At 39.4% G+C, this 26,518-nt stretch overlaps 1 protein-coding gene across 1 annotated transcript; it reads right to left on the bottom strand.

Annotated features, from left to right (window-relative positions):
• Positions 1-589: 589 nt before the first annotated feature.
• On the bottom strand, positions 590-25,640 carry LOC134093083 (immunoglobulin-like and fibronectin type III domain-containing protein 1). Its single transcript, XM_062546387.1, has 24 exons — positions 25,614-25,640; positions 24,016-24,138; positions 23,027-23,166; positions 17,457-17,556; positions 17,303-17,329; positions 17,073-17,121; positions 16,788-16,977; positions 16,460-16,573; positions 14,239-14,401; positions 13,861-14,133; positions 12,998-13,327; positions 10,549-10,673; positions 8,749-8,890; positions 8,532-8,644; positions 7,687-7,867; positions 6,920-7,216; positions 6,557-6,736; positions 6,301-6,429; positions 4,566-4,874; positions 4,126-4,211; positions 2,595-2,787; positions 2,025-2,321; positions 1,228-1,554; positions 590-894 (listed from the first exon to the last, which is right to left on the bottom strand). Exons 2-24 carry the CDS (start codon positions 24,101-24,103, stop codon positions 890-892), a joined length of 3,858 nt encoding a protein of 1,285 aa, XP_062402371.1. The 5' UTR covers positions 24,104-24,138; positions 25,614-25,640; the 3' UTR covers positions 590-889.
• Positions 25,641-26,518: the final 878 nt, after the last annotated feature.

Here is a 26,518-nt window from a genome sequence, read left to right as displayed (position 1 = left end):
CATCGAAGCAAGTCAAATTTGTAGTTTCTGATGTCTCAATCGAACTAGATACACTACCCAAAAGTTACATAGTGCGGTTATAGCCGATAGAGGGCCGTGAAGTGAAAGCAGAAGTGCCGTTCACCCTGTTACGAGTTGATGAACAGCTGAAATGATTTTGGAAACATTATTTTAAGGTACGAAAAACTCTTTAGTGTTGCTTTAAGAAATTGTAAGCATTGTGGAAATGTGTTCACTGACTGCATTTTGTGTGAAAATGACATGAATGTGTATGGTATGGCCGCAAAAGACAGATGCTGTGCAATAGTTGTCAAAAAGCTATAAGATATTTGGATCCAGTTAATCCATAACCTTACCTCGCAGTTGGTTTATACTTAAGTCAGAGGGGTATTAGAGTAATAATTCACTTTTTCTGCTGTTTTCTGCTGTTTTTTTCTATAATCATAGGTACCTGTGGATGCCTGGCAAGTTCTTGAAAAGAAAATGTTTAAACAGAGAAATTAGGGTTGTTTTAACATTTTGCATTTGTTAGTCTACTTGCAGCAGTGCGGATACACACTAAAAGAAAAATTAATGCAGTGAATTCCTTCAGAAAAGTGTTTTATTGCTGACACAAAACCCTTCATTCGATCAAACATACAAAACCAGATGCTAATTTCACATATGCAACTTTTATTCTCATGTGAATATTTTCATTTCGTGCTTTACAAGCATCATTAAAGCCATGGAGAAAAATGCATTCACACTAGAAACCTCCACAACATGAGCTAGGCATACAGTCTCTTTATATAACTTTATAACCAGACAGGGTATACAGTACGTTATTCATTTGTTCATTATGATCTTGAAATAGCTGCTGCTTCTGCAGATCTTCAGAGCAAAGCATCGTCTATTCTGTAAAACAAGTCATACAAATAATAATTTAGATACATTAAACAACAGCACTAGTCTCACATTAAGATTTAGAAATCTGCAAAAACCAATGAAATGGCTTTTTAGGGGTTGAATTCTTTGAGAAGTACGGGAAAAAGTGCAACACTGCTGTTTTAGAATCACCATTATTTGACAAATGTGCTGACGTTTCATCAGATCTGATCTGATCTTCAGCAACAGTGTTGCGCTTTTTCCCGTACTTCTCAAAGCAATGAAATGTGAAAATACTTTCAAGCATCAAATCTAACAGCAAACATGTGTGTATCCATCTAGTTCAGTGATGAGTATACTTACCTCGGACGGTGAGCTGAGTGGAGCACTCCGCCACTCCCAGAGGGTTGTCTGCAATGACCTTGTACTCTCCGATGTCCTTGGGGCCGACCCTGAGGATGAGCATGGAGCAGACGCCACAGGTGTTGGAGATGTAGTAGTTGATATTGGTGTTGAGGTTGACGTCGTTGTGGAACCATGTGACGTGAGGTGTGGGGCTCCCCTTCACGGCACAGCTCATGTAGCACTCGTACCCCTTGGGCGCAGCGTGCAGCTTCAGAGGAACCAGGAACTTGGGGGCGCACTGAAGGTCCAGGGACCTGGACACTGGCATGTTGAGGGTAAATTTATCTGGCAGGGCAAATATGTTGAAATCAGAACTGAGGAACGTTAAAACAGCATCTTAATCCTTCTTGTCCCCGTGCGTGCAATGTTGCCGTGTCATTAGGCTATCTGTCATACATTTACATCTCTCATAGTAGGATTTAGGTCTTGAGATAAACCATTACTGTATGTTTTCAAAATGGTCCTTAAAGGAACACAACAACGTTTTGGAAAATATATTTTCTGTTGTCTACTTCAACAGAGTTTGATATGATAATAAATACCCTTCTGTTCTCTCTCCTATCCGTGTAATAACCCAGTCTGACTGTATTAGCCTAGTTTAACATAATTCACTGGAAGTGGGTTGCACCAGTTAGCATATAGCTAGCCTATAGCTTCAAGGAAATTCTGCTTCAGTGGTGATCAGACTACTACAAAGCCAGTCAGTGGTGATTCAGCTGATCAGACTACAACAAAGCCATCTTTTGTCCACAAACCTTTCTTTGCCACCGTGCCCCACGTAGGTGCCATCGCTGGCTCTGACATGCCCATGTCGTTCTTTGCAAACACCCGGAAATTGTATTCTCGGCCCGGCAAGATGCCGGACGAAGTGAACTGGTGGTTGAAGAGGCGGTCAGCCACGGTGCGCCAGGTGCGCTTGACAGAGTCACGCTTCATCACCAGGTAGTGGAGACGATCATCACGCTTCTCATCTGGAGATGGGACCCAAGAGACTGTCACCGTGCCTTGGACGTTCTGCTCTAGTTCCACGGGGCCTGGAGGCTTGGGGTCATCTGAACACACAACATGAAGTAAATGGAAATCAAGAAAAACAATCTAGAAAGGTAATATAATAATGTACAGAGAGTTTAGTACAATATTATGAACACTATACTAAAGAATAAAAGGAGTATGAGCATATTATATTAAAATTATATACATTTAAAATATACAAATTTGCTATTTTTTTGGTCATAATGTCCTAAGGTCTGCTGCCAAAACAACTGTCCTTCCCCTTTCTACGAAATAAAAATCATTGCAATTTCACCTCAAGAGAGACAACTTACCTGTCACTCTGATCTCGATGTCGAATGTTTCCTGGCCGACGAGGTTCTTGACGATGATGGTGTAGATGCCTGTGTCAGTGCGCTCCGAGGTGGGGATGAGCATCTGGGAGCCCTTGTGGGAGTTGGTGATGGTGACGTGATGGGCCACCGGAGCTCCGTCCTTCAGCCAGGTGACATCTGGCATGGGAGAGGCCTGTGGCCAATCACATAACAGATCAGCTGTGTTTACTGCTCCACCACAAAATGAGGACCATTAATGTTTGGATTATTACTCGTCTCACAGAGCGTACACTAGTTAATACAGTTTTAAATCCACTGGATTACTACCAAGAACAATGGCCTTATTAATTACAGAAGCACAGGATTTCCATTAAATACAGAGATTCAATTTCTATTGATACAATACTATCACAACTCAAGTCACAAGTCACATGACAACATACAGTGGGTATAGTAAGTATTCACACCCATGCTAAAGTTGACTAAAAAGAGGAATATAAAATCATCTTTTGAGAATTGATTGTAATGCCTTAATTAAAAAAATGAGTAAAAATCAAACCGCGAAGGACACTAATTTTCTTTGTGATTGAAGAATGTATCGTAAATAGATAAATGTTCTTCCTTAAATACAGGTTGCATAAGTAATTGAACCCTATGTTAAATTCCCATAGGAGCAGGAGGATTTTTTATATGTTTTTATTTTTAAAGGCCAGCTTATTTTATGGATCCAGGATATAATGCATCCTGATAAAGTTCCCTTGGCCTTTGAAATTAAAATAGCCCCACATCATCACATACCCTTCACCATAGCTAGAGATGGGCATGGTGCTTTTTCCAGTTAGCCTATTAGCCTTTTTGATTTGCATTGAGCTCAATGAGCATCAAACAGGCTAATAGGCTAACTGGAAAAAGCACCATGCCAATCTCTAGCTATGGTGAAGGGTATGTGATGATGTGGGGCTATTTTAATTTCAAAGGCCAAGGGAACTTTATCAGGATGCATAATATCCTGGATCCATAAAATAGCTGGCCTTTAAAAATAAAAACATATAAAAAATCCTCCTGCTCCTATGGGAATTTAACATAGGGTTCAATTACTTATGCAACCTGTATTTAAGGAAGAACATTTATCTATTTACGATACATTCTTCAATCACAAAGAAAATTAGTGTCCTTAGCGGTTTGATTTTTACTCATTTTTTTAATTAAGGCATTACAATCAATTCTCAAAAGATGATTTTATATTCCTCTTTTTAGTCAACTTTAGCATGGGTGTGAATACTTACTATACCCACTGTATTGTATATGACAGACATTGAGATATTACTGGCAGTTCAGTAAGATCATTGAGTTGGTATTAGGCAAAGTGACTTATTGGACGAGGTGTTATGGCAAACAATTACATATACAGGACAAAACATTAGAAACATTTTAAACATTTACTTTGCAATATTCACCTCAAAGCACACACACTGTAATCATTATGTTTGAAGGGTAATTATGCATTATTTAAGAACAAAAAAAGTACTACCTCAAAGTTCATATGGACTCGCACTGTGTTTCCTGCCCTTATAACTATGAAGGTTTTCATGTTTTTATCTGTGAACTTCGGTTTCACTGAGGGGACAGAGATGAGAGATGATATTGCAGGTGAAAGCAGCTGACACATTCAAAGTAGCTAATCCAATCACAGTGATTGCATAAATCACACACTAATCTGATGAAATGCATCCTTATGGGAGTGGAACACACATTTACTAAAATAGCTACAATTTACTAAAAAATGTTTGTACTTGACTGGAATAAATGCTTGTCATGAGATGGCTTATTATCACTTACCAACTACCAACCTAGTCCTAATCCTTTAGTTACTTAAGTGAAACCAAATATTTCTTTAAGAAATCAGAGGTTCAACCCCTCCGAATGACCAATGATTCAAATCACAGACTGTAAGATCTGAGCAGTACTGACCAGGAGGAGGCATGGCGATGACGTAATTGTCTAAGCCTTGTGGTTCTCCCTCTCCCCCGTGATTCATGGCAATCACTCTGACCCAGTACATGGCCATAGATTTCAGACCAATCACGGTGAAGGATGTCTGTACGGCGGCAGTGCCATTGCATCTACTCCATTCAATGTCGTCGATTGGCCGGACCTCCACAAAGTAGCCCTTGGCTTCATCCTCCACTCCTTCCACTATCTTTGGCTTGGTCCATGAGAGACTCAGGCTGTTGTAGTTAGAGCCAGTCAATTTCAGGTCAATGACTTTCCCCGGGGGTTCTAGATGGACAGAAACATTGTGTGTGTGTTTTTTTTAGAACAAGCAACAAATACATACAACAAATAATGTGACATAAAGAATAGAACGGTACAGTATGAAAACATACATCTTTTTCCTTGCCAATATAATACCACTGATGCTGTATTATACTGTGCTATTGATGCAGTTTGCTGTAGTATCAGTCTGAGGCTAACTGATGAGCCTAACTGATGAAAAAAAACACAGTTTTTGAAAAAACATTGTCGTGTAAACAGCACCTGATACTACACTTACAGTTTCACCACAAAGATCATAATAAAGCAGCACAAAAGAAGATTTGCTCCCATTACAGTTGAGAAGCGCAATAATAAATGAACCAAATGTGTGTCATTGCAACAAGCTACGGACAACTCTGATACAATATAGAGGGAATGCACAGTCTGTAGAAGGAGAGCTCCGAATTCCTGTAAGTAGCATCTCTTTTCCATTTTGATTTGGAGGGGGGTGAGGCAGTGTTCCTACCTGAACAGCAACGTCCTATGGCTATTTCACAAGTGATAAGACCTGCTCAGGGTGCAGCAGAAGTACTGTTTGCCCTATTAAAGGTGACTTAGAATGGAAATACTGCTTGTCTTGGTTTTGATGAATTAGGAGAGGTTGTGCATAACCAAAGAGCTATCATGAGCATGAGACATGGTTGTGCCCTCCTTCATACGAAAATCTTGAACTTAAAAGTAGCCACTAAAAATGGGCGAATTAGAACAAAGCCTACTTGTAATGTCAAATATCGCAAAGTTCAATTGGGGATGCCAAAGAGGGCACCATTTAGTTGAATGGACCATTTCAATACCCAGCCTAAATATAAGGTTTTAATTGGGCTTGTAAAATTGCAATTGAGTTTAATTTTTATGAATCAAAGTTGAATATATACTATAGTAACATCAGAGAACACAGTACAATACTCGATTCATCCATTCTATGTCCTCTTTAAAAGCTAACACAACATCAAACTGATTTTGGAAACATTCATTTAAGGTAAAAAAACAGAGCTACTTCTTAAAGAGACCCTATGCAACTTTTTCATAGTCATAAAATCGCTCAGAAATCGTTGTTTTGCTTGACTGACCAGTTTAATCGAAAACAGTAATATTTCCTCCCGCCCCCAGTGCCCCTATCCGCTATTGCAACCTTGCAGTTTCTGCAGGAGACGATCACTCTTGTTTACATCTGGAAGTTTGAAACTCGTAAGGAACAAGAAGAACCACGCTGGCAATTTATATATTTATATATAGCCTATATATGTATAAATATATACGCTAAAGCTGTCGGGGAAGCTCTGCAGAGAAATATGCAAGCATAAAACGAGCGAAAACGAAAAACGCAAAACGAAACCACAGATGAAATCGCCAATCCTGCATAGTTCCTCTTTAATGGAGCCAGACTTACTCTTGGGGTCTCTGGCAAACACTATCTCAGAGGGACCACTGGGGTCTCCTGCCCCTGAAATGTTGATGGCAGCCACTCGGAACTCATACTCTGCCCCCTCAATCAAATCCTTCGCTGCACACTTTTTCTCTGTGGACAAAAGAGGGATTGCTATATCAGTATGACTAGCAGTATCATAAGCATGCTTTCTCCCAAAACAATGCACAAAAGCTGTTGTAAATAGGACAGGAACAGATACCGGTATTGTAACTTTCACCTTTGATTGGCTGATCAGGGCGATTCACCATACTCCACAAGTTGCTTCCTCTCTTGCGTTTCTCCAGGTTGTAGCCAATAATATTGGATCCACCAGTGTTGACTGGAGGAAGCCAGGTCAAATTGATACAATCATTGAAAGCACTGACTATCTTTGGAGGAGCTGGGGGACCAGGGAAGGCTGGATAAAAATAAGAACAACATTTGATTTGTTTAAATTCAAGGCAGTCAATCTTGGGTGTCAATCTTGGGCATCCAGAACTTTTTAGGATGGTCAGAATATGTTTTTAATGTTTCATATAAAAAATACTTTTAAGACACTAATATCAAAATCCCAGATGAGTATTAAAAAAGTGACACCTACATAACGTGCCAGCAGCAATCTCATCTGTCTCCATCATGTCACTGATGCCTTCAGAATTCTTTGCCTTGACGCGGTAGGTATACTTCCTCCCTGGGTCTACGTCTCTGTCCCTGTACGAAGGTTCACCAGGGATATCTCCTACCTTGGTCCAGGTGTTGCGTCCCAGTTGCTGGCGCTCTAGCACATAGTTGGTGATAGGGCATCCACCATCGTCCTTTGGGGTGCGCCATTTGAATTCAATAGCACTCAGAGAACTCTCAACAATTTCTATTGGTGGCTGTGGTGCGGTGGGTTTGTCTGGGAGAGATAAGATTTCATCCATTTTATCAATCATCTATTAAACATTTCTGCATAAAGTAAGTTCAATATACTTTTCTTTTAGTTCCATATATACAGTGTATATATATACTGTATATATATATATATATATATAAAAAGACAACAGCCTTTTTGTATCATCTAATCTTACTGTAATAAAAGTTGTAAAGTGTAAAAAATGAAAGGTGCCATCAATGCATGAACCCAATTTATATATTTTTTTAAATCCTATTTTATAATTTTAAACAAATCAGTTTTGCTGTCAAACACAACAATCCATGTTTTGTCCTTATTTCAATTTTGGAGAAAAGCTTTAGCTGATCCAATTGTTTATTTTTCTAAAAATGTATAAAGTGAGACTACAAGGCAGTCATCATCCTTTCATGAGTGTGGCTTGACCAGTACAATATCTGTTGACCAACATCCTCCAGAGGTAACAACTGACTTACCTAGCACAATGAGCTGTGTAGCGACATCAATGGTGCCATGCTCGTTTTTAATTTTGATTTTGACTTCTCCAGTGTTCTTGCGCTGACATTTACTCAAGCGCAGGGAAGCATGTGTGTCAGAGGAGTCAGTCTTAACGTTCAGGCCTGGCAGTATCTCCTCGTCTTGCAAGAACCACTGCACCTGTAACCCAGTGAATTGAGCGAAATACAGTATATTTGTTTAAGAAATTATTAAAGTTCAAAGTTTATTGTCATGTACTCATAAATAAGCATTTATAAGTATTCCTTGTGCTCAAGTGTCCATTCAACTACAGAAATAAATTAAAAGGAAAAATAAATAAATTGATAGTATAAAAAAAGAGGGGTTGGGGAGCACCAAGGGACACCCAGGAGCAACAGGGGCAAGGAAAAAATCCCTTGTCCAGGAAGAAACATTGGGCATTTGGGTGGCTTGCAAAGAGTCCTAACCTCAACCCAATAAAACATTGACAACAGGCACTGAATTGAATTGTGAGATTTACACACGCACAAAAAAACCCAATTCAAAATATAAATCAATCAATCAATCAATCAATCAATCAATCAACCAACCAAGCAATCAGTCAATCAATAAATAATAAGGCCAAGATTCAAAATTCTCTTCAATAAATGTTATATCAATATGACACTGAACAGAAATGGTTTCAACTGCTGCTTATCCTAATTGAAAAAATAAATACACAGACCTCTTTTAAATACCTCTTATTTATCTATTTATTTATTTTATGTTTCACTATTGTCGTTTCACTTACTTTTTTCTAGTCCAATATTTAATCATGAGTTGTAGTGAATTACCAATTACATACCTTCATTGGCTCCTTCCCATTGAAATTCAGCTTGAACGACGCATTTTCGCCTGCTTTGACAATAACAGGCTGTTGGAATTGTTTTAAAGAATCCAAGTCAATCTTTGGTGGGTCTGTAAGGAGGGAAAGAATGAAAAAGCTGGTGACATTCTCACTTAAAACACTGTGTTTCCCAGCAATCAGATATATCACAAGGATACAAATGTTTCAGTTTGACCTTCAATGGTGAGCATTGCCTCTGATTTACGCCCATCTGCCTCGAAGCGGTATTTCCCTGCAGAATCCTCATCGCAGTTGTGGATGACCAGTTTGTGGGTGGCCCCGTCTTTTATGATAGTAGTACCTTCTGTTGAGTCCAACTTTAGTGGGACATACAAGTGAAAATGCAAATAAATAATGTAACTGCAAAAATCGGTTTACTGTATGCTAGCTTGGCTATCACCAGACCAAGCTCAATCTTTTAAGACTCAACATTAGTCTGGAGAGTCTGCATTGTATTTTCTACTGCACAAGCAGCGTGATCAACGGGCATAGTTCAAATCACTGTGTACACATTTGGATAGTCCTTCAACCAATCAGACTCCGGAACGATCCAGGTGCGCCAGGTGGATAAGCCAGTTCGTGATTTGGTCCCCGCAGATTTGTAATGGAAGTAGGACAGATAGAAATGTGGAGGTTCCCAGTCTGAGTTGCAGGGTGAAATCAAATCGCCGGCAAATTGGACTGGGTTTACCCAGTCTAAGTTTATGCCATATTTTGAAAACACAACATTTCACACACAGGGTCCCTCCATCTCCACTTTATTTCATCACAGGCCTTCAAAGAATCAACAAATTATATTACCATTAGGGTCATTCCACCTCAATTCAACGGATTTTAGAGAAGCTTTCTGCTTGACCATCTCAGATTTGCTTCAAACTTTTACCATCTAAAGAGTAACCATTTAAACTAACTTGGCCAAAATATTAGCTTGGTATACCTAATACTGTACATCCAGAGAATTTTTTTTTTGTACATGGTACCCCCCTTCTGATTTTTGGCACATTTGTACCCTCATCCAAATCTGCAGCAAAGTTCAGATGTCATTATCTCACAAAGTGTTAGTATCAATACATACAGCTTACAAATGTATATGTGGAATCTATAGGTATCAGTAATTATTCACAGAACATTTGAAGTAATTACTGATACCTATAGATTCCACACATACATTTGTAAGCTGTATGTATTGATACTGACTGTGTTTCAATCTTGTGAAATCAGAAGAATGATTTTTTTCAAACCCCCACATTGGGTGCCCCATTACACAATTTATAAACAAAATGTTTGGCAAATGTCTCTCTACAGATGTGTTTAAGCTTTCTTTGAAAAAGTAATTAAGAGGTGTCTATATTGCATTTTTGTTAGAAGTATTGTACACAAAACAGAAAAATAATACATTTGGATGATATTTTATCTCCCCATTATGGGGGTAAGCCAAGCTATACCAATGAATTGAACGCATCTCCAGAAAGAGTATGGAATGGGCTTCCAGACTGTGACATTTCAAGATGGTATTATGGCTATGGTTATTGAAATTATTTTTTTTTTAAATATTGGTCTATTACAACAATTAGCGCTGTTTTTTTGTGCTATTATTTCATGATTTCACAATCCTTGACCAGATGTTTATATTTCCTGTATTTCCTGAATAAATTGCTGATGTTACTATTTAATGCCACTAGATGTCACTATTTAGTGATATCAGCAATTTATTGTTATAATTGTGCTGCAGATTTGGACGAGGGCGCAAATGTGCCAAAAATCAGAAGGGGGTACCATGTTCAACATTTTTTTTCTCTGGATGCATTAGGTATACCAAGCTAATATTTTGGCTAAGTTAGTTTAAATGGTTACTCTTTAGGTGGTACAATTTTGAAGCAAATCTGAGATGGTCAAGCAGAAGACATTTGTTGAAGTGAGGTGGAATGACCCATTACTGAACAAGTCAACAGATATACTGTATTATTAAGTTCACCTTCTTTCCATCCTTGTACCAAATGCCTTCACAACTGTCGCTGCTGAGAACACAGGAAAGCTCAGCTGTTTCTCCCTTATTAGCGGTGGTGTCCGTTAATCCACTGGCAAAATGGACTCCAGAATCTGAAGTAGGTGAGAATACAATTCTGAATACGTATGGACAAGGTCAATCAAATACTGGCCAACTAAGAATTAAGTGACGTCTATGTGCATATTGTACTACAATTGTAACCTGCTTCTTTAGCATCTCTAAACAGGCTAAGGACCTGTGATGGAAATGAGCTAGATGTGCTCACTTAAGTTGCCAGCTTGCATTCCGCTGATGACATCATCAACACGAGCTAATTTTGATTTCCTTGATGATACTTTTAATAAGCTTTCACATTTTCACACCACCATTTTGATGTCAACTCATTTCTGTATAAATTCGGTAACTTCATGCTGTCATTTCATGGTGAAAGAATCGTATGTGCTCGTGTGTGTTATCTGTTTTTTATCAATGTGTCTAGAAATAAAATTGAACAATACCAAACACAAAAGGGAAAAAAAGAGTATTTACATAATGCACTGGCAAACAACATCCAAAGCAAGCCATGATGTAAATATCACAAAAGCAAAAGATGCACATGATAAACTATGAGCACCTGAGGTAAAGTAAACCTGTCACCTGAGAACTGTAGACAGTTTTTTTGGGAAATTAAAGGTACTGTCAGCGATTCTGGCCCATTGATATTTAAGCAAACTCACCAATATCTTAAAATTGCTGACAGCACCTGTGACTTTGAGGACATTTATGTGTGAAATCAGTATTCTTTTGCTTTTTATGAAATTATATCATAATAAAGCTTCTGTATTACTTACAGTATGTGTCTGTGTACTGTAGCTTCTTCTCTCTAGTCATACTGATAAGTGTTACATTCATGAACGAATCATATGGTGCTTGTTAAAAGTTTCTTCTTCTTTTTTTTAAATGAAGTCCATTTAAAGTTTTTTTTTCATTTTAGACCACTCTTGGGCTTGACATTCTAAGAGTTTCCCTCACACACAAAGAGGAGACCATTAGTTTTTCATATGAGATGCAATACAATGTCTAGGGCTGTCCCCAACTGAAAATATCCATTGTTTGACTCGACTTTAACTTCATTAATCTTATTACGTCAACCAAACAAAATCGTAGACAGCTTAAATATAAAAGCTAATCGAGCAAGATGATAAATATTTATTACCTTAGACATTTTTACCATTTAAATGTTGCTATTATTATTATTATTATTATATAAATAACATAGACGTATTGATCATTTTGCTGATAACCTCATAAAAGGTTCACATTCACATTCTTTCGTGTGTTGCATTCACAGACAATTAAATAAACTACAGTAGCTACTCTTGTGACTTTCTGTTGTAAACAAACAGAAAAATAGCTGTGGATGATCTGAAGAAACTGGTTGAATGCTATGACTGTTTAATCTGCCTGTTGCGCCTTGTTCATGTTGTGTATGTGAAAGCAGGTCCAGCTGATTGCCAATCATGACGTCACGCGGGAGTCCCGATCAGAGCCGTCAATCGACGGATAAAAGTGACCTGAACCTGTGCAGGGCCTGTTGGGTGCGCTATGCTGAAGTACCAGTGTGAGAGGCTGCGCAGTGAGGCAAAAGAGACGTCATGCCACAGCAGCGCTAATTTCAAAGGACCTGATCATGTCGATTAATTTAGCCTCTTTCTTGTTTTTCTCTTTGTGTACGTATACTGTATATAGTTATGAGCATTTTTTTTTGTCCACAAGTGAAATTCCACTACACAGCCGGTGACCTGATTGGGACAGCCCTGACAATGTGGTTTTGCATCATTTGGACAATCTTAAGGGGGAACATGCGATAGGCAGCCTTTCAGATCACTTACCAAAGCAGGTTAAATGAGAGCCAGGAAGTGCCACAGACTCCCTGCATAGTTTGAAGTGATGCACAAATAAAAGATGAAACAAAATCATGATCAAGCTGATCAGATGTACCCTAGATCCTATGCTCAGGTGTAATTTGTAATTTGTGGTATGACACAATTACACTTTCATCACTGGACATGAGTGACAATATCTACTGTATATGACATATAACACTAATTTTCTAACCCTAATTCAAATATTGAATATGCCCAAAGATTGCCACATTCAATTACGGTTGACACTTATATTTGCATTGATGAAAACGGATTTGTTCCAAACCTCACGTTTGGACTTTAATTAAGCGTGGCTAAAGTTCCTACGCACATATTGACAGACAAGGACCACATATATAGAGGCAAATACGAGCGTTGTGCACACAGGAAAACAGATATTGGGGATGTTAGTTCACTTCCTCGCTGCTGATGTTAATTTGGCACTGAGAATGACAGAATAGGCCTACAGCTTGGCATGCTAATTATTACGGCAGGCTCTTGAGCATGCTCACCTATTGTGGTGTCAGGCACCAGGTCGCCTGTCTTGTCACGTTTGTTTTTGCCATCCGCATCGCCATCACCGCCTGATCCATCTTTTCCAGAACCATCTCCAGATCCATCCCCCAAGCCAGATCCATCGCCTGAACCGCTGCCATCTCCTGCTGCAGCTGCTGCTGCTGCGGCGGCTGCTGCGGCTGCCGCGGCGGCTGCAGCAGCTGCGTCTCTCTCTGCCTGAGCCCTCCTCTTGGCCTCCAGATCATCCTTCTGCTTCTGGAGTCTGGCGAGTCTCGCTGCCTCATCATCCTCACCACTTCCTTTGCCTTTGTGTCGGTTTGGATCCTCTAATTTATAAAGTGAACAAAACAGACATAATGTGTCTCTATGGAAGCACAATTCGAACAGTTCCTGCCTGCTTAAAGAGGCATGTCCATATATGTCTATGGGCGTGTCGTAAAGACGTCATAGTGGGATATCGATCGGCAAGCAGTTCAGTTCAAATGTAACGTCACTTTCCCCTTTGCGAAAACAGAACGTGGAAATGGTCCAACGTTTGCGCCTCTCGCTCCGCTTTAACCCTCTCTGGTTATAACAATATTGCTGTGTTAAAGCAATGGCTTCAAAAGGCTTCCACAAATGGCTTCCTGGAAAACCAGGTATTGCATTATGTAGCTCCATTCAAACCCTTTTGATAGAGGTCTAGAATTCAGTACTATGCAGTACTGTAGCCTACTATTTTCACCATATTCTTTGGTGAATCTAACAGTATTTCTCCTTGAACGTTTAGGCTATTGTGGACATGAAGAATATTCAAAGGAAAGTGTAACAAAACAAACCATAGTCCATTTTTGGAAAGTCATAAACAATAGCATCTTACCTCTAACGATCAGCTCGGCTCTGCATGGGACTATACCCGCTATGGCAGTGATGATGCCCTGATCAGCCAGGTCAAGGTCTTTTATCCCAAGTTTGTGACTTAGCTTGTCCTCTGAAACTGTGATGTCATATTTTGCTTCGTTTTCCATTGCAACATCATTTCCATACCACATGACCTTATCAACTGGAGTAGACAGGACACACTCAAATGAAGCCGTCTCGCCTTCCATGGCTTCGCAATTTTGAAGCCCGGAGGTAAATTCAACATCAGGAACTGAAATAAGACAACAGTGGAAATATACATGCATAAGAAACTGCTGGACTGACCTCTGAAAATCATTATTAAACACTGAGTATGGAATATTGTGAATCTATCTACCTTTGAAATTCGTTGAGAGCACATTGGCATCCTCTACATCCACTTGATAAAGGCCAGCATCATCTGGTCCAAGATCCTTGATGCTGAATATATACTTATCCCCCTTTTGCTCAAGATTATGTTTCTTTTCATTCTCAGTTCCATAATCAACCATGATACCATCCTTTATTATAGAGAAAGAGGATGGACAAGGTTACTTACATTACTCAAAATATATCAAACTCATTAATCGTGCTGAATAATTACTAACCTAATGTTGCTATCCCAGAACTACACAACTACACATTATGCCAGGTTTTGAGATATGTCAATCTGACTGCATATCACAAAAAAAAAATCAAATACCTCCATGATTTCCCTGATTAAAATACAGTTACACGAGTAGTCACACAACCAAGTATGGTGAGACAAAATAAAAAGTGGTGCATTACTAAGCACGTAAGAGGGATAACTATGTTGTGTGGCGTAATAACACTTGGGAGCACCTCGACTCGGCGCAGTAATAAAATCACTCTTGCACTTTCAGTTTCACTTTGGAGTGAGGATATTACTGCCCCGAGTCTAAGTACTCCCAAGTGTTATTCCACCACACGTTAAATTTTGTCTCACCATACTTGGTGGTGTGATTACTCGTTTGAATGTATTTTAATGTATTTTAATAGGGAAAACATGGAGATGTTTGGTCGTTTCTAAATTCATCTCTGTTTGGATCCTAATGAATGAACTGGGCTAGAGCCAGTGAGTGCATGCATGCATTGAAACGTAAGAGGTATGTATCAACTCGTCTTAGTTAAGGGAATAACGTAGTTTAATATGAAAAAACGGTGAAGTGTTCCTTTAATACTTGCTTTACTTAAACCTGTGTGTGACTACCAGCGTATAGCCTACACACATCTGCACTCACCTATTATTTGAGCTCATGGGCAAACTGAACAGAAACTAACTTTACAAACTCTCATAGGCATGACCCTGAATTATTTACTTTCACTATTGACTGATAAGTGGGTTACAATCGAAAACATAACCTAAAAAAGCTAAACTTACCCCAATAATATTCCAATGACTGAGAAGATTAATATTTGAAGATTAATCTTTTAAGGACACCGGTTTTTAGTCTGATGCAATTGCACTTTAACTTTAACTTGTTGGGAAGGGTCTTGTTTCTGTTTCTCTAGGCCATTCTTCTATCTTCTATCTTTAATGCCTATGACAACTACTTCTGGCTATGTCTTGTGGTGGAAACCATGTCTGTTGTGTCTTACATGTGTATGTGATGGTTGATTGTCTATGTGTTTTTTTGTAAGGGTGCTGAAACAACAGAATTTTCCTTTGGTATGATTAAAGTATATCTATCTATCTATCTATAATAATACTAAGGATATTATTGTTGTTATTGTTGTTGCCTGGGTCTTTATGCTAAGGGCTGTTTACATCTTGTGACTGTGCATCTTCACCACTCAGTGCTTTGTATGTGCTTTCTGCTAGACCAGGTTTTTCTTGGTCAGTGGGCGTAAGGAATTTTTGATTATGCACCTGATCACATTACATTTTTTGACTGACACGCTTGATAAGAAAATGCTATAATTTACAGTATATGTACAGTATGATGTAGATCTAGCAAATGGCTCTAGTAAATGCGCAGGACTATTTTTTTAGCTTAGCCTATAGCCCAACATCATTAAAGGTATACTATGCAGGATTGGCGATTTCGTCGCCGGTTTCGCTTTCACTTTTCATTTTCGCTCGTTTTATGCTTGCATATTTCTCTGCAGAGCTTCCCCTACAACTTTAGCGTGTATATTTGACAAAACTCCTCAATCGGTCAGTCTGCCATGCCTTTTCATGAGACTTTACATGACACTTCCTGGAGTAGAGCATGGGTGCGTGCCCGGTGTCTCCTGAAGTTGCAAGTGTGGTTTTACCGCTACAGACCACTAGAGCGGCCAAAAAAAACACTGTTCGACCGGTAATGACTCATTTAATCATATATAACAGTATGGAACGAATTGATTAACTGAAAAACGTTGCATAGTATACCTTTAACACTGTAGTGTTTGAACGATGGAACTTAGACCAAACAACATCACTTTCTAGACACAGGTGTTAGAAGGTTGTTATTTGAGGGAAAGTTGAGTGGCACCATGGTAGTTTACAGCGCTGCTAACTTTTGTAGAAACGCACCCCAGATCAATTCTGATCACACAACCCTAGAGTATCTCACCTTAAAGAGGAGCACTTGACTGTTGGGGTCTATCAGCTTCATGTTAACCTCAAACTCAGCCTTTCCATCGGTTTTCACTTCAATCTGTTTCACATTTTCCACTTTCTCGACATACTGTGTAACAAGAGACAAGCACAGCAAACAAGAATCAGTTTGGCTTTAAAGTGCAATTACAACAAGGCTTAATAAATCAGAGCTTAAGATAGAGGTACTTGAAAGGACGTCCTGTATAGATTATGTTAAAATGGGAAACAATATCCAAAAGCATAAGACAGTCAAAGTTTCAGTCAAAATCACAATCAAAACCAAAGTAGAGTTAGGTGTCTACCTGTGCCTGCTCCTTGTCTCTCTCTGACTTCATTACTTTCAATTTCCTTAGCATCCAACGGAAGTCTGTCACTCCATACTCACAACAAATGCGTTCATAGTCTTTCTTGGGAGCGGACAACAGAACGTCCCAGAAAGCTGGATCAATTTCTCCTTCCTTTCGGACTTTTTTAGGCTTTCTTTTCACAATTCTGATTAAGCGGAATAAATAGCAATATTTCACATTTCATTTTCCTTTTCAATTGGCAATTTTCAATAAAACTATTTATTTATGTAACATAGTTACACTGTTTTTTTGAGAAGTTTCCTGAAATCCTCTGGTTCATTTTTGACGACTGGGATTGACAATAAAAAAAACAAAAATGAACAAAACAAAAATGTCCTACATTGCATGAGACATTTTTCAATTGGGTACCATAATACTTGATTCAATATAAGTATCCATACATTTTTTTTAGATAATTACAGTTAACTCAACAAGTAGTCTAAAGTAATTTATCATTTGTGCACACATACCAACTGGCTGCTTCTTCTTAAATCCAACTGAAACAGGACAAAACATTGCTTAACATCAATATCAATGTAAAAGAACACATGTCTATCAATTAGAGAAATTTAATTTGGGAAAGGTGACAATGTAGATGAATGCTTCACTTGTTTACGTGCTCACCTTCAATAACATTCAAAGTAGCCGTACACACAGCTCTTCCATAAGGATTTGCAGCAAAAAATCTGTAGGTGTCTGCTTGGTCAGAAGAAACATTGAGGATCTGTCATGGTAAAAATGCGAGAAAAAAAAAAACCCTGTTATATTAGATCTATGAAAAAAGGCGTATTCATTAGCCTGGGTGTTCCCATCCTGCCTTGCGTGGTGATTTCATTCACGCTGCTAAGGCAGACTGCAAACTAACACCCAAATTTTCGCCTGATGTTGGCGACCAATCACAGAACAGGGGAGAAAGCAAGACCATGATGAGCTATGCACAGACACATTTGATAGACATCCGTGGCACTGAATGAACGGATCTGGGCATTTCTTCAAATACAAGAAAATGAAAGTCTGGTTGCCAGACCACGTCTCATTTGAGAAGTGGTAGGTGCTAGCCAGGCTACCTATTCATACTAATGGATTGTTGTTCAGTGATATTAAGACTCCGTATGTATCCATGTGAACAGAACATTTAACTCTGATTAGGAAAATATAGGTGATTAAGGAGATGTATTGCATATTTAAGGGGGATTTCTATGTTGCTGTCATTGCGCATAAGCATAGGTAGTATAACCTATAATGTTGTCATGACCCTGACATACAGTAACAGCATCCTATCATTTCCATATTCTTAAAATCCATCATCGGAACTATATCTTAACAAGAGTACTTTATGCACAGTTGGATCTACACATGACTACCATGGAGGAAGGTCTGTCTATATGCTTATGAATGCGTAGCACTACAGATGGTACGGGTTGAGAATGCTCCTTTCATTCCCGCACATCGGGACTCCCGAAGCATCGGGAAAACTGCAACCGCAAGGGGGCAACATAGACCGCCCGAGTTTTCGAATGTTTACAGCCTACCTCACAGCTCTCTCACTCGACGTAGACTATAACTCAGTCAGTCCAGCAGAGATGCCAGAGCAACGTTTTGGTCAACGGAGAGGGAGAGAAATGCTCCGCATATCCGTCTCATTTAATCATTAAAATGAAAGTGATTGGCGAAATTAATCAAACGACGTTTCAATAAACCATTGTTGAAATGAATGAAAATGGTTTTAGAAACCTATAGGCCTATCAGAAGGACTATTTCCTTCAATTCAACCTGAAATAGGCTACTCGAAAGGCAACCTTAGATTAATTCATGAATTCATTACGGTTACAAGACCGCATTTCCGTGAATAGGCTATTATTGTCAACGTCAAGGCGAAGACGAAAGAGATGGACAAGATGGACATTTTGGCAACATTTACATGCTAGGAATACTTAGAAATGTGTAAGCTATTTTAAAACGGAGGCTTGTTCATTTTAACCGGCGACGTTTCAAGTACATTTCCCGAATAAAGCCTATTGAAGTTCACATCCAGCTGTGGCGCAAGTGGTTGGAGCATGGGTATCGTACGCCAGCGACCGGGGTTCGAAACCCAGTCGAAGAACCTCTCCGGAACCCGTCAAAACAAAATGAATCGATTTATTAAAAGAAATGAAAGATTTCCTGTTTTGAGATTCTTTTTATGTTTGCGATGTCTGCTGAAAAGAAAAGTTAATATGTTAATTCGTGGTTCAGCGCGCACTCACACACATTTTTACATTGACATAGTGTCGGGCTCAAGTGTCGTCCTCAGTGCCGCATAGGCTATAGGCTATAATGTAGTGAACTGGTTAGACGAGTGTGGGGGAGGGGGAATGATCGCACAAGACAATAATGCTCTTCATGAAATGGATCTCACAGGCGGCTGTCTGTTTTTAAATGTAGCCTACTACACCACTTGCGAAATCGGACGTGGCACATAGCCTAATTATTAGGCTACTGGATAGCAAATCCATAGACTTTGTTCATCCTATATCCTTGGCGGAGATAATAATTAGGCATATCAAATTAAAAGCACACTACGACAGGTATACTTGTGTGATCACGCAACACAAGAGAGCATTTAGCGATGGGACAGTTGTGAATGAGTGCTTAACACCCTGGAGTCTAAATACCCCCGGGGGATTTGAAAAACTGTTCCAAACACACATCTCAATCTCTGCTTTTATCATATTATAGAGACACCATTAGAAGCCTTTAATCAACTCGTTTTCAAATATATAGCCTATGTTTTAAGAGAATATGGCAATGATAATGGCACTTTCTAAAAACAATAAATTCGTAGGATTTGTCCTCTCACCTGCAGCAGGCCCATTCAAAAGCCCATCCACCTAATTTGCATTTGAAAGAGCCAATCACTAAAGTGACACATTTAGTCTAGCCTACTTTATTAGTTTTTTTTGACCCCTCTAATAAATTGCCTATAGTCCTACTACGATAATGGAGGAAGGGCTGCCTAACTGTTCCCCCTAAGAGTTTTTTCATAAGATAAAATGTTTACTCTATTTAAGTTTAGGATTTGGTAGACAAGACAACCTCGGAGAAGTTCTTCAGATAAACAATGTTTTATTGAATTAAAGGAAAGAAAATGTATCGCCAGGGTTTCGGGGCTTGCGAAGGCATTCGTTGATCTTATCGATGCAGTCCTTGCGGCCACTTCTCCCCATCGTAGGAAACTTTCTGCTTAGTGTTGACAAAGGTCTTGACGTTGTGTGGCAGTGCTTGCTTGCCCTTCGATCCATCCCAGTTGGTGGTTTTGCACCAGGCTCTAGTGCTCCTTTGTGGTGATGGCTCTGAAGAGCAGGCATCCGTATCTACCAGTGATGCGCGGGCTGATCCAAATCGAGCGGGCGACCGCGGTCACCCGCGGTTATGGGTCAAGAAAAAATATTTTTAATGATATGCGGGTCATGTTTGGTCGGGTCGGTAAAAAAAATAAATTGTCATTTATATCGTACATAATTGTCTTTAGAAGAAAAAGACATAAGTTGCAGCATTCCCACTGAAACGCGATTCTATCCCCCACATTTTGTCACGAACATGTAGAAATGCACTTGTTGTTTCTGCGTAGACAGACCCTCGGCTACACTTGACATGCAGTTGTGTTCTGTTCTCAGAGCATATGCTTTCTCTGTCTATGATCTGCAGCTTTTATCTCGAACTGCTGGCCTCTACAGAAAGTGGCAGAATCGTCTACTGAGCAGCGAAGTTGCCGATGCAATGCGTGTTTCTCAAGTCTGATAATTTCCAGCAAGATCGAATGGTATTATGGAAAGAAAAATAAACTAAAAGTTTCCCAAATCAGGAAATATTTCTTAATTTAATGTCATCAAGGCATATAGCCTACAATTGGTATGAGCATGCAATATGTGCGTCCTTGCGCAACTTATAGGCCTAGTGGCTCGTTGGAAAGCCCCACGTCTGCTCTTCCCCACGTCGTGCAATAAAGGTTTCATCTCGCTGCAATTTATAATCGCGGAGCAATGGACTTTTGGTCCATTGATGAAGACGTTAATAAAGAGTTTCTTAATAATATTCTATGCCTGCATTTCATGCTTGGGAGAGCTTCAAGGCATTCATGTGAGGAACGGCTGAAACAGAATTTGTATAGGAAAATCCTAGGCTAATTATGTTCAATGTTGAGTCAAACAGCCACATTTTTGGATGAATGCTGACACGGAACAAAAAAAAGGTAGACTAAATGCATGTTTCCCAAATTCTGAGCAATTATAGGCTATATATAATTAGGCAATATAGGCTATATTATTGTTTTACATGCATATGAGATACCAATTTTGCATAGCTCAATGACGCTACGACTAAGTTAGACTAGGCTACTTTTTACAATAAGCGGGTCGGGAAGCGGGTCGGGTCCTGTATTTCAATATTTTTTTTTTGCGGTCCGAGTTGCGGTCGGGTTAGTTGTAAACGGCGGGGCGGGGCGGGGCGGGGCGTTCAGACACGTACCCGCGCATCACTGGTATCTACCAACGTTGCCGCGACTCTGTTGGTGAATTCGAGCATGTTGTTCTAATCTGGGCCAACAGCAAGCAAAGTCACGTCATCGTGCTGAGAAGGAACTTGAATGCTGTTGTCGAATGTGGCAGAGAATACAGAAGAAGACTTTAACTATTACTTATATATTCTTATGACGAAACGCGAAGAAAAAATACGAGGACTGACCATCTCGCCTCTCCGCGTTTCCCCCAATAGGCCTACCATGGCGACAAAGAAATAAATATGATTTGACATTTTAATGTTTGTAGCGCGCCAGTTTACCCAGTGTGTGTGCATTGAGTAGTTCCTTAAAATACGAAACAAAGAGCGTCCCGTAGGCTATCTGTTCAATACAGAAGAAGACTTTAACTATTACTTATATATTTCTTATAACGAAACGCGAAGAAAAAATACGAGGACTGACCATCTCGCCTCTCCGCGTTTCCCCCAATATCATGGCGACAAAGAGAAATACATATGATTTGACATTTTAATGTTTGTAGCGCGCCAGTTTACCCAGTGTGTGTGCATTGAGTAGTTCCTTAAAATACGGAACAAAGAGCGTCCCGTAGGCTATCTGTTTAATACAGAAGAAGACTTTAACTAGGCCTATTACTTATATATTTCTTATAACGAAACGCGAAGAAAAATACGAGGACTGACCATCTCGCCTCTCCGCGTTTCCCCCAATATCATGGCGACAAAGAGAAATAAATATGATTTGACATTTTAATGTTTGTAGCGCGCCAGTTTACCCAGTGTGTGTGAATTGAGCAGTTCCTTAAAATACGGAACAAAGAGCGTCCCGTAGGCTATCTGTTTAATACAGAAGAAGACTTTAACTATTACTTAGGCTATATATTTCTCATAACGAAACGCGAAGAACAAATACGAGGACTGACCATCTCGCCTCTCCGCGTTTCCCCCAATATCATGGCGACAAAGAGAAATAAATATGATTTGACATTTTAATGTTTGTAGCGCGCCAGTTTACCCAGTGTGTGTGCATTGAGTAGTTCCTTAAAATAGACTACGGAACAAAGAGCGTCCCGTAGGCTATCTGTTTAATACGGAAGAAGACTATTACTTATATATTTCTTATAACGCTGGCTGTAGGCGATTTCTATAACCATTTTCATTCATTTCAACAATGGTTCATTGAAGTGTCGTTTGAATAATTTCGCCAGTCATCACCTTCATTTTAATGATTCAGTGAGATTAAGGAGTCGACTATTGACGGATATGCGGTCTTCATCATTAAATGCAGTTGAAACTTTCTGCCACCTGGTGGTTGTTTGGGTACATTGCCTTAGCCTCGAAAAAAATCGGCTTGACGCACTGCGGGATCTCTTCGGGAGTCCCGCGGGAGAAGGTGCATTCTCAACCCGTACCCACTGTATTTCATTTACCCACAGGTCTTAGATCAGAGTTTTAATACTCTATTTGTAAGCTGTCAAAAAAGAGAGAAAAGATCCGAGGCACTCCGATATACAAGTAAAAGTCCTTTATTAAACTTTACATATCGGAGTGCCTCGGATCTTTTCTCTCTTTTTTGACATGAATTCTTTTTGATCCTGATGAAAACCTGATTTTGGAAATTTACTTCGCAACCCACTGAAGCAATCACCTTTTCTCTCTCTATTTGTAAGCTGTTTTACCTCAAAAACGTACTCTGCCATCTTGTCATCATAATGGGCCTTGAATATTTTCTCGTCAGCAGTATCTCCTTTATTCCGAGACCATGTCACATTAGGAGCCGGTTCTCCTGTCACAATTGCTTTAAAGAGGGCTGGTTTACCTGAAAGACAATATATGTACACAGTAATGTGCACATTTTGTCATAACCTTTTACAGACAAACTGATTAAATACATAGTACTAAAAACAAATATTCAAAATTGTATGCTCTCCTGTGCACGTGACTTACACTAGGGCCCTATTTTGGCGAAACGGACAGTCAGAGGTGCAAAGCTTAAAAACATTTAGGGCGTGTTCAGTCGTCACTCTGAGTAATTTTGTTATCAGATGTTCTTCTGTTTCTTAATCAGTCATGGGTGTTTTGGGCGCAACATCTGTTAAACCAATGAGAGTGACATCTGTCATTCCCTTTAACAGCAAGCAGCGCAGCTTCAGACAGCGCACTGGTATCTTGCCAGTCAGCGCCAGTGGCGCATTTGAAGGAATCTGCTTGCATGTATATATGAACGCAGGGAGATCACAGGGATTCCACTAAACCTTGCTTTACTGAAGCCTCCTTGTGACTAGATGCATTCGGCATATGCCTATTATTTGAACTCAAAGGCAAAGTGGAACTATCATCACCGTGGTTTCATAGGAAAAACAGTTCTACAGTTAGTTATTTACTTTCACTATTGATTGACAAGGGGCTACAATCAATATTTAAAGCAACCCTTACCCTAATAATGTTCAAATGACTTCAGCGTCTACAGCTGTGCTTTACATGCGCCTTTTGCTACAGACCAGGTTTGTCTTGGTCAGTAACAATTATTTTTAGAGGGTTTAAGATAGTGATTTTTGGATCACACCCCTGGGGCATAAGGATTAATAAAAGTGAAGCGCATGGTGCAAAATCCGCCACTGACTGTGTGTAAGATAAGAATAACTGTAAAAATGAAAGAGCATCTAACCCTCTGGAATGGTCACTGCAAACGGCTTGCGGGTGAAGTCTGGAGTGGCGGAACCTGATGGAATTTCCTCCACAAACTGTGTAATCATAACACCGGGGACCCTGGAACGTTTTCTGATTTGCACTGAACAAATGAAGAGAAAAGAGGTTTTGTTATACTGGGGGATACCACTTATTACCTTTTCTGTCTGTTGTTACCCATTGGCTTTAAAACCAATATGAGACAAAAAAAAAATCAAAACATGTTTGATGTTCCATCAAAAATATTAGCAATATTTCCATGCTTTCGGCATTTTACCATGTTATCAGGAGTCATTATTTCCTTACAGTTAATGAAAATGGTGCATATAAAATATATTTAAGTGAACCACAAGAGGGCACCATATCACCTCAGCAAGAAAATAATGACACACTGATGAAATAGAATGCACACACACATCTCCAGTTATTGATCAGAAGTTATCGTTGCCACTTTTCTGTTATTGCTGTTTGGCCCAGTAACAAAATAGATGAAGCACAATAGTATGATGGGGAATTTACTGAGAAAAGCGGTAAAACACACCATCATTGATCATCATTCACAGTGTGGTTACATGTAGGCCTATACAACAATCTCATTAAAACATCAATTGGATCAAATTACGGAACATTCCAGTTTACATGCTAAGTGAAGTTGTGAAAACCTGTTTTCTGTTAAAATGTTATAAAAATGGATTTCAGTCTAATAATACAATTCATAACAATACATGACTTCTTTAAATCAGATTAAAGAGTATAATTAGACTGAAATCTGATCATTTGTTCGCATGTAACCGGCGCAAAGACTGTGCAAGATTGGCGCACACGCAGTAGCATTCCACCAGGACAGGAAATCAGTGGTTGAACTCACAGAGAAGACATCCTAGACTGTACAGTATATCACCTCAGGATACAGAGAACAGGAAAGAGGTGGACAAACCAATTCAAGAAAGCAACTACACATACCACATTGCAAGCATTGGTAATACAAAGGATGAATGACTTGCAATAATTTGAGTTACATACAGTAGTTTGCTGTATTTGATGTTTTAGGAAATGTAGCTTGTGCAAAGTGGCAGATCTGGGGGGGGGTGAAGTTCAATTACATTATGTGTGCGCTGGCCCATTTTTTAAAGCAGTTGAAAGACCATAAATGTGTATATTTCAGTAAGGATTTAACCTTTACTGCATACAATTCTGGTTTGTAAAGCACCAGATTTTAAATACCATTGACTAGGTGGTGCTCTACAAACAAGTCATAATCCTCCAGGTTAGACCAGAACTAGGCCCATGGCACAACAACTATAATAATTGGTTTACCCCTGTCCCCCAGAATGCACAGGTATGGAGAGCTTAGGAAGCTTAAATCAGCTGCTCAGCTACACTAGCCTAAGTGTCAATCAAGGGTGTCCACCTCTTAAGCCACAAGGATAGCTATTATACAGTATCTGATTCACTGAGACCAGAGGTGTTACACAGAACAGCAAAGAAAAATCTTCTTCTGAGTTATTTATGTTGTTGAAATGTGGTGGTGAAAACATGCAGCACACACATTTTGTGAGATCACGTTCCACAACCTACCTGCACCAGGAGGCAGATCTTCATCATCTGATAACACATAATAGAGGCACAAAAAGGGAGGCGAGACAAGCAAAGTTATGACATCAAGCTGAGACATAGCTCCGACTGCACAAGGGAATTATGGGTATCGGGAACAAGAACATGGACAGAGGAGCTGACAATGTACTAAGAGGGAGCTAAACAGATATCAACAAAGGCTTTCTACTAAAACAACAGCCTAGCCCTAGATCAAAGCAAACACCACAGTAGCAACACAGGGAGGGATCCATTATCCCTGTGATTTCAGAAGATAGTGGACACCAGAGATTACATCCACCTTCTGATTCTTCCAGGAAATGTCCTCTTCAAGAACATTTGAGAAAATGGTCCAGCCATGATTATAATCTTCAAACTGATGTGGTGGCACAAACAGGTATCAGTAAAATAAAGTTGTTCATTTTAGGTATTTCCACTGACTCCTGTCCATTTTGCAGCAGTTTGTTGATATGTAAAACAATGATCGTTGTATTCCAGTTTGTCAGCTGGTGAGCATGAACATAAAGATTGGCTGTGGATTAGAAACAAATATATCGCCACGCAGCATCGCCCTGGTCCAAGGATAATTGTTGCTGCACAGCTTGTTCTTTCTTCCATCTTCCAGTCTTTTGAATTCCCATTTAAATCTTCACTCCAGGACCACACATTTCTGCTCTTTTACTATTTAAATTGTAATATATTTAAAAGAAAAATAATCTCTGCAAAAAGTGGCCAACTAGTCAATAAAATGTGCATTAAAAAGGCATTATTCTGGATATGAAAAGACAGATTTAAATCACACCAGGTGCTCTACAAAATGACCCTTTTAGATCATAGGGCAACAAGTCATTGGTTCAATTCAACATTCTGAAAAGATCCACATAGTATCT

The sequence above is a fragment of the Sardina pilchardus genome, chromosome 9 (genome assembly GCF_963854185.1).
Source record: "Sardina pilchardus chromosome 9, fSarPil1.1, whole genome shotgun sequence".
NCBI classification, from domain to species: domain Eukaryota; kingdom Metazoa; phylum Chordata; class Actinopteri; order Clupeiformes; family Clupeidae; genus Sardina; species Sardina pilchardus.
Note: the sequence above shows the minus strand (reverse complement) of the source record. Positions and strands in the feature narration are given on the sequence as shown.